Here is a 10,103-nt window from a genome sequence, read left to right on the forward strand (position 1 = left end):
CATGCCTTTTTTTTAGTTCAAATCAAGAGCATCATGACTTTTTTTTTTTGTAGTTCAAATCAAGAGCATCATGCCATGCTCGGTGTTTCTCAAGACAACTGTACTTAACTTTTTTTTTACTGAAAAAAATCATTGCCACTAACTTAACAAATCCAATTCACATTGCTAAAGGTTAACGATTCATATTATTCACCACAATCCGCATCCGTTGTCTGCATTCTCTAGCGCATTCATCTCCTTTCATTGCAAACATATTCATACACGCCAACCTGTACGGTATAAATTAACTGGATTTCACCCCTGAAAGATCAAATACCTGTAATTGTATACCACCATGAACTCACACAGCAAGTACAACTCTTATGAAATCAAGCAACAAAAATCCAATAATAAAGTTTCTTACTTTTCATGATAAAAAACGTTATAACCTTTTTTAAGTACCCGGAATTTTTTTTAATACGGAAATCTAAATCTTCAGAGCCAAAACAGTGTATAGCTTCTACAAATTAGAATTAAAAAAAAAAGACAGAAGATTTGATCATGATAGAACAATAAGAATCTTGTATCTCTCAAACCCACACAGATTCTACTTGTGCATATACTTTAAGTGATTCCATTCAACCCAAATTCGATAAAGTAGATATAGATCCTTTGCATATAAGTAAGAAGTAACGACACAAAGTAAGGTGAGCTCAAAAGTTACAATCTTTAATATCTGATACAAAAAAAAGAAGAAAAACAATAGACACACACCTATTTGTTGAAGACTCTCTTTAGAAACATAACCAAATTAAGGATCTAGAAGAATGAAATGATGAATTTTACGGGAAGAAACTTACAAATTTATAGCTGCAGATTCTGATAATGGAAGAAATGAGAGAATGTATTGAATGACAGATGGTGTGAGGAGTGGGAAAATGGAGTTAATTAAAGTATAAATGGAAATAATTGAATGCAATCAAGTTCCGTAACGTTGCCATTTTTTATACCCTTTGAGAAGACCTTCAAGCAATTCGACAAAGATGCCGGCTTCCACCAGAAGGTCGCTGGAAATAATCATTTCTCGACGGCTGGCTAAACGAATCTGAAGCTCCGACGGTACTCCGAAAATCAGTTCTCCGGTCAAGTGTTGGAGATGAAGCCAAATACCTATTGGACTCGGTTATGTGTAACTGAAGCCCACCTTATCAATTGTCTGAGGCCTTGCTCATTAGTAAAACACTAAAACCCCACAAACGAAGACCATCGAACAAATAAAAGAGAAAAAACAGACTGCCACGTGTCGAAACGAGAGAGCTCGACTTATCTATGTGGATGCTGACATGGCGCAAGGAGAAAAGAATAAACTGTACTTTATATATAGAGATAGATAGATTATATAATTAGATGTGTAAATTGTTATAAAAAAAAGACTCATGTGTCAAAAAGTATAGTGGTTCACAAAGATTCTCAAGTGGAAAATCAGTTTCATTATAAATGTTAACTAGATCTCGATCCGCGCAACCGCGCGGGTTTTTGTTTTCATTTATTTTTATAAATTTTTATATAAATATTTTTTTTTTAATTATAAATTATTATATATTATAATATATGTGTCATATAAATTTTTAAAACATAATAAGTTTAGGGTATATTTTTTCATTGAATAGATTGTTTTAAACTTTCACATGTATTTGTATCTTCTTATATATATATTTTCGGATTATTATTTCATTATTAAAATCGTAACTATATATATAAAGATTAGTAAAATATTGTTTTATTGTCATATTCAAAGATATTGTAACATTTCACAAATTTAGAAAGTTTTTAAAAAATTAAACTTTTCGCTTCATAGATTTATATTATCGAGTAAATAATTAAACATTTAGTTTTTGTTTAATTTTTTTAAAAAAACTATATAGTTTAAAATTTGTTTTCATTGGTTTAAGGTAGTAAAGATTAATCATTGTTAGATAATATGATTTTTGTTATTTAAAAAAAAAATCTTTATAATTTTAAAAGTTAACATCGACAAATATTTAAATATTTAACATATGGAGGTATAGTATTACAACATTAAATTATATCTATTTAATTTATACTATCTCTAAATCCAATTATTGATAATCCAATAAAAATTTCTGGTATGTCCAAAATTTAAATGATAAGATTAGAGATTAAATATAACATGACTTTCTAGGAATCCACTAGGTCCATTTTTTAAAAAAAATCACATGAATCAAGGTTGTGACTTATGTTTTAATATATAAGATAATATGTAAATAAAAAGAGTAGATTTTTTAAGACATTTGAGATATTAGTTAGTTATTTTGTTTTTTAATTAGACAATTATTTTTTTAAAGGCCCAAATTTTATAAATCGCACTTCGTAGTTTTTTGTCACAAAATATCACTTAAAAATAAAATGATAGTTATTAATAAACAAAAACACTAAATTATTTTATATCCTAAATTCTAATTTTAATTTGACTCCTTAAATACTAAACTTAACTTCTAAGAGACTAAAACTATCTTATCATAAGCCATTAAGAGACTAAAACTATCTTTTTAATGAATGTTATTTTAGGAATTTTCGTTTTTCTAACAGAAACTTGGTATAATATAGTGCAATCTGAAATTATTTCTCTTTTTAAAAAAAAATTATACGATGGCATTTAGAAACTTGGGTGCTCTAAAAACCAAATAAAAGACCACTGTCTGAGAAACATGAGGGTACAAAGCAAAAGCCTACAGACATGGACGATAGCAAGAGAGAGGTACATGAACAATGGCAATATCCTAATTACTTTACATACATTACTCTACCTCTTAGTACCTCTCCTTGTTTCGTTAGAGACACAATCATCATCGTTTTACTTAAAAAGATTTTTCTCCAGCAAACACACTTATAAAATTAACAAATTCACGGAAAACACAACAAGCAAGCCCACCATCATCATCACCACCACTTGCTAGCTTTTATTAGTTTTGTCAAGGCTGCTCTCTTCAGAACAGCGCTTCTTGCATTGCTTCTGCTTCTGTCAGCGCCTGCCCTTGTCCGTGTCCCTCAGGCTCTTGTTCATTTCCATGGTGTTGTTCATCTGGCTGCACTTCTTCCATGTGCTGTGGCTCCTCCGTAGTGGTAACTGTTAGCTCTTCCAGAGCCTGTATAGCTTGAACCACTGCATGATTTCCACTTCCTCCGACCTCGGCTTTCAACACATTAACAATTTCCTTAGCTTTCTCTTGCTGCATAAACAAGAAGACCAGGAACGACATTACGCAGAGATTTAGAAAATAAGAAGAAAATTAAACCAAGAGAGGATGATCACATAGTTTAAATGTTCATTTAGTCCACTTTTTTTTTTTTTGAATGAATCATTAGTCCACTTACAAACAACTCAAACTTCTTCTGGAGTTCACCAAAGCCAATATCTTGTTGTCTGGAAGCTCCCTTTGCCGCAGCATTCTATGTTAGAAGAAGACAATAAAATAGATGTAAGTAATGATAACTCATTCATATAACAGATTCCAGAGGACAAAGTAACAATAATAGAACTTGAACTTCAATTAATAAACAAAAAAAATATATTTTGAATCAACAATCTAGTTTATACATCCGAAGCTAAGGTCCTATGTAGCTCAAAACAATTAATACAAAGCAAGCTAAAGCTAGTCGCCGACAACTTGCTCTTGATTACCAAACAAAGAGAACCCTTAAATTAATGAACAGTACACAAAAAAAAAACAAATAAGCAGAGGCCAAAAGCAGAGACAACACGAATATAATTAAACTGTAGAAACTATCAAAGATACTCTCTACCAGCAAACTCGAAGGAGACAATATTCAGAGTTGACAGTGACATTTATTCACGCGACAAAAGTTGCAGACTTTTTTATCTCGTTGAAACATCTGTAGCTATAAAAAAGGGCGTCGAGGTGAGATAAGAGCAGAGTAAAGATACCTTTCTGGGTCTTCCAAGGGGTCGTCCAGTACGAACATAGCCTCCTCCTCTCTTGGGCTTCATAGGCTTCCTCATCACACCTCCGATCTTAGGAGGCCGTCCTCTTCCTCTCTTCGCAACCACGACTGATCCTCCACCATCTGCTTTAGGTGGAGGTGGCGATGGCAGCGCAGCAGAAGAAGCACCAGCGTCAACTCTCTTTGGTCTTCCTCTGCGTCTGACACCACCGTTAGGAACGTACGGGATCACCGAAGCCGGAGCCGAGACAACAGCTGGCTTCCTCTCTCTCCCGGCAGCTCTTCCGCTCGGAGGCCGACCTCTTCGTTTCGCAGTTTCAACACCGCCGGAAACAGCAGGAGTCTTCACTGTCGGCAAAGCTCCATCTTTCCTAGGACGACCCGGTGGTCTCTTAACCACCGACTGCGGTTGAGCCTGCGGTGGCGAAACAGGTAATCCGTTGGTATGAGCATCTGGTTTCGCCTTAGGAGGTCGACCACGACCACGCTTCTGAGTAGACGTGGGAGCAAGATCTGGCAGCGGTTGCGTCTGGTTGACTGAATAGTTGCTTGTGAAGTCAGATCTGGGAGGTTCAGCAGCAGCCACGCTACTCGCAGCTGCTAGTTTGTAGGACTTCTTCACCATCACAAGAACGCCACTGTTCTTGAGAGACTTGAGATGGTGAGTCATCAAAGCTCCGTGAGCAGTAGGTATCCCCGTGTAAGTTCTCTCGATGTACCTCGATATCGCTTGCTTGCTCGACCCGTCCGCTTCGTTCAACGCAGCAATCGCACAGCAAATCATCTACAAACAAAAATTCACTCTTTAAACCCTACCTGAAGTCAAAAATGTTGCAATCTCAGTAAAGGAGCTTACTTCGGAGTAGGGAGGGTGAACCCATGTCGGATGCGGCTGCGGCTGCGGCTGATAGAACTGGTTGTTGTTGTTGTTGTTGCTGCTGCTAGGCGGCGCGACGGCGGAGGAGTTAACGGGGTTGCTGTAGAAGGGGTGATGGTGAACGGCGAAGGGGTTTGGGTAAGCGGTGAACGGTGGAGAATGGTGAGGATCGTTCGGTGCAGAGAGAGAAGGATCCATGGATTTCGAGAGAAGGTGATGAGTTTTTGATTTTTGGGATTTCTATTTTTGTTCTTTTTTTTTAATTAAAAAAGTTTTCGTGGGAGGAGGAGATTAAAAAAGTTAGGTTGGAGAGAGAGAGAGAGTGTGCGTAGAGAGATGAAAATGACGAGAGGTGGGTGATTGAAATCTAACCGTTGATAGTGTCTTTTTGTGCCGATTTACGACACGGATCGATGAGGTGGCGCTCTTTCTTATATTTAAATTGAGTTTTGTGTTTCTTTGAGCTATTTTCTATGTTACTATTAAGCTGTATTAATTATATATTAACAAACTTCCAAATCTTATAAACAGAAAGTTTGACTAATCATTTTTTATATATTTATTCATTTATACTCATAAAATTTATAATTTATCTATTTTCCCTAGTATAAGATTTATTATTGAGGAATGAGATCTAACACTTTTTGAGTTAATATGTTTTATATATCTGTTTAAAGTGGTAGCAAATTAAATTTTAGTTTATATATTAATATAAAATATTGAAACTTTAAATTTTCAGATTTTTTGTTAAACTAGTCCAATTAAATAATTTAAATATATTTTTGCTAGTTTTCTTAACGAAGTTTCAATAATCATTTAGCTATTACAAAACTTACGGACTTTAATAAAATCTAAAATATTTAATTTTGATATATATATATATCTTATTATTTTAAAATTTTTATGAAATTCGTTTTAATCTAAAGTAATTAAAATATTTTATCAAAGATAATATAATGAAACTAGTTTTCAAATAATTTAAAGATATGTACATTATACCTTATTATTATATATTTATATTACACTTAGTTTTTATTTCAAAAAATAACACTCAGTTATAGTTAGTTAATCAAATTATGTATTTTATTCTTATAATTAATAATTTCAATCCATTTAATATTTTTATTTTTACAATGAATAGTTATAATCCATAAAACATCTTACTTATATTTACATACGAAATGAATTCTAACTTTTATTCATAAATTAATCAATTAAATGGAAATACTATTACTTGTAAATATTTCATATCTATGTTTCAAAAATTTTAACATTTTAAGATTTATAATATTCAATGATAACAACAAACTAAGGGTCCAAATGGTAACAACGGATTGAACGGTGCGAGACAACTTGATTAGATATTGTGGTACAGTTTAATTGCAGTGCGAGACAAGCATATTGATCCGAATAGTAACGTGCAAGACAACTATGGAACAATTGTGATGCGGGTCTAATAGTAACAAAAACATATAGATACATAGGTATATGTAGAGATTTTTGTTACTATTAACTGTGATGCCGTACAAGTGCAGTCCGTAGCATTTGAATTTTGCGGTTTGTATAAAAAAAAAACAGATTATGCGGAACAACGGTATAAGAGAAACACATACTATATACTGCGAAACAATAAATATGCATGTATAATTATCAAATCTTTTCATGTTTTGGAATATTTTTGATAAATTATATATATAACTAAAACAGAATTTATTCTGACAATTACTTATTGTATTTTTCCTGATTAATTTTTTTTTTTATAACTAAAAATTAGCCCCTAGTTCTCCATCTGAGACTGCACCATGTATATATTGTATAACATTATGCATGTGCGTTTCAATTTTTTCTCTGTTATTTTGAATCACAGTTAGTTTAATATTTATACTAGGATAAGACAATTTATATAAAAAATATTTAATTTTTTTTTTAACTTTTTGTTAATTACAGAATTTGTTTACTGATCAACTGATCTCATTTTTAATAAAATTTTAGGTCGAAGAATCATTTACCGCATAAGAACCTAACGTTTCGAAAAATCTCGGGTCTATTTGATTACAATGAAACTATGTCAGCTCGGTTTTATATCATGATTTATAAATTTAAAAATTAATTATGGTTATGAAAAGTTTACGTTCACGTACCAATCCTATCTATCTTTAATATTTTTCTCTTTTTCATTTTGGTTATTGTTCGATATAAATATTGATTTTGAAGTTTATTCTCATTTCTTTTGTTTGTTTTGACGAGATTTAGAAAATGCTTATGATTTAAATAATTAAAGAGATACATACTTAGGTTAAGATCTGCACATTTTGCAGAATAAATATTTTATATTTATTTTATGTTTTTCTGCATATTATGAAATAATAAAATAATAAGTATATATATTAAATAACTAAGAAATCAGTTACTATTATGTAATAAATTGGCGTGTGCATATAAATCAAACTATCACTCTTGTTTATTCGCAATCAATTTAGGGTAAATAAATCAAAACAATCAATCTTATCTATCGTATATGGTATATAATTAAATTTAAATGATATTAACATTATATATATAGTACACTTTTAATATGAATATTTATTAAATGAAGTTTCTACTCATATGATTTTATGATTTGCATATTTGTGTAACAAAAGTTTACACCAACGATTTTTTTTAATGTGGGATAATTTCAATAATTTATAATCATTTAAAAAAAAAGATTTCAAAATTAAAATATTAAACAGTTTCTAAGTTTCTTTTAAGTTTAAGAAATTGTTTTTGCATAATTAATTGATTTTATGGTCTAGAAGACTCACAGAAGACTTAAAAAGAAGTCTTCCGACACATCCCGCCTAAATTTTAGTAGAATTTAGGGTTCCCGCCTAAATTTTGGAAAAAATAGGTTTTCCGCCTTAATCAAAAGTCTTCCAAAATTCATCCATGAGTCTTCTAGAGGAAAAAATTAGGTTTCCCGCCTTAATCAAAAGTCTTCCATAAGTCATCCATGAGTCTTCTAGAGGAAGTCTTCTCATGGATTAGATCTTAAAAATAATTAATAAATTTTATAAAAAATATTTTCAAAGGGAAAAAGTCAAAATCATGTATTAATAAACATTTCTAAAAGTTGGAAATTTAGTTCTACTGAAATTGAATTATTTTTAACATAGATGAGTGAATGTAGATTGAGTCATGATAATCATTGGTTTAGGGTATGGTAACATATGTTGTAGTATTGTTAGGGTTATATTTTGAAATCTCATCTTCGTTTTTTTAAAAAAATTGACATATATTAGATTAGTGACTATCTAATAACTTGATTTAAATACTTTCTAAATATCTTAAAAGTTTAAGAAAATGTTTTTTCTTAGTTATTTGATTATAGGGTCTGGAAGACTCACAGAAGTCTTCCCAAGAAGTATTCTGACATACTCTGCCTAAATTTTAGTAGAATTTAGGGTTTCCGACTAAATTTAGAAAAAGTTAGGTTTCCTCTCTAAATCGAAGTCTTCGAGAAGTCTTCCCGAAGTCTTCTAGGGAAAGTCTTCACATGTATTAGATCTTAAAAATAATTAATAAATTTAATAAAAAATATTTTGAAAGAGAAGAATAGAAATAATGTATTAATAAACATTTAAAAAGATGGAAATTTAGTTTTACTAAATTTGAATTATTTTTAACATGGATGAGTGAATGTAGGATCTAGAAGACTTCCTGGAGTCTTCCCTTCGACTTTCCAAGAAGTCTTCTCTAAGAAGTCTTCTATATGAAAATATTTAACCTAATTAGAATTTTTGTCTCCATATATAAAAAATTTTACACATTCTCTTTATTCCTCTCAAATGGCTGCAACAAAAATGTAATGTTTATCACTCTAAAACTCTCCAACCTCTCTCTAATCTCTTTGAACATCAAAACAACAAATTTAAATCAATTTCTCATTTTTTTCTTATGTCTTCTCACAAATTTATCTTCTTTTTGCTGGTGTTTCATTACATGGTTCTCATCTTTCACTCATTCAAAGGTAGATCTATAAATGTTGGATATGTATTATTGTGTGTTTTATATATTATGTTCTAAAACGCTATAGATTCAACATATTGTGACTGTTTTTATTTGTTTTGAAACCATTTGAATGTTTTTGAATTTGCAAGTTTTTCAGATGTGAGACTAACGTTGAAAGACTTCTCAGAAGACTCTCGGAAAACTTCTAGACAAGTCTTCTAATGCATTTTATGCTAGTCTTCTGCCCAAATTGGTACAAATTTTGGATATGTATTTTTTGTGTTTTATATATTGGATTCTAAAAAGTTATAAATTCAACCTAATGTGACAGTTTTTTTTTTATTATTAAGCATAAAAAAATATTTTCGAAGTTTTCTCTGTTTTGAATGCTTTTGAGTATGTAAAATTTTCAGATCTAAATCAGACTTTGGAGGACTTCTCAGAAGACTCTTGGAAGACTCTCGGAAGACTTCTTGGGAAGTCTTCTAATGCATTTTATGCTAGAAGACGTCCCACGAAGTCTTCAGGAAGTCTTCTAAAGTTTTCTGCTCAAAGTTATACAAATTTTTGATATGTATTGTGTGTTTTATATATTAGATTCTAAAAAATTATAGATTCAACCTAATTTGATTTTTTTACTTATTATTTAAGCATAAAAACTTATTTTTGAAGATTTCTCTATTTGAAGCCATTTAAATGCTTTTGAATACGCAGATTTTTCAGATATGAATTAGACTTTGGAAGATTTCTCAGAAGACTCTTGGAAGACTCTCAGAAACTCTCGGAAGACTCTTGGCAGACTTCTTCAGAAGTCTTCTAATTTATTTTATGCTAGGGAGGTCTTCCAAAGTCTTATGCCCAAAGTGGTACAAAGGAATGATGTCAAGTGGAGACCAAACTTATATATGTTGAGGAATGATATCTAGTTCCATGTGTAATAGTTTTGTTTATGGTATGTTTTATGATTTGTAGACCTGGGCGTTCGGGTACCCGTTGGCATTCGGGTCGGGTTTTTCGGGTTTTCGGATTTTTCGGTTTACGCTTCTAGGTCCCATACTAAAATTTTATTAGTACGGGTCGGGTTCGGATAATAACACTTCGGGTTCGGTTCAAAATTGTATTGCATCATAAAACCCATAAAGTAATCATATATCGTACGGATTCAGGTTATATCGGTTCGGTTCGGATATAACCAAAGTAAAAAACAAAATTTTTGAAGTAAAACATAAAGAAAAACATCTAAATTAAATAAAAATTAATCTATCACATATAA

The 10,103-nt window shown here is 31.3% G+C and overlaps 1 protein-coding gene across 1 annotated transcript; it reads right to left on the reverse strand.

Moving 5' to 3' along the window:
• Positions 1-2,664: 2,664 nt before the first annotated feature.
• LOC106300640 lies at positions 2,665-5,236 on the reverse strand. The gene is made up of 4 exons (XM_013736830.1): positions 4,820-5,236; positions 3,947-4,747; positions 3,376-3,450; positions 2,665-3,230 (listed from the first exon to the last, which is right to left on the reverse strand). Exons 1-4 carry the CDS (start codon positions 5,036-5,038, stop codon positions 2,988-2,990), a joined length of 1,338 nt encoding a protein of 445 aa, XP_013592284.1. The 5' UTR covers positions 5,039-5,236; the 3' UTR covers positions 2,665-2,987.
• Between the last annotated feature and the right edge of the window lie 4,867 nt (positions 5,237-10,103).

This window comes from Brassica oleracea, chromosome C6 (genome assembly GCF_000695525.1).
Source record: "Brassica oleracea var. oleracea cultivar TO1000 chromosome C6, BOL, whole genome shotgun sequence".
NCBI lineage: Eukaryota > Viridiplantae > Streptophyta > Magnoliopsida > Brassicales > Brassicaceae > Brassica > Brassica oleracea.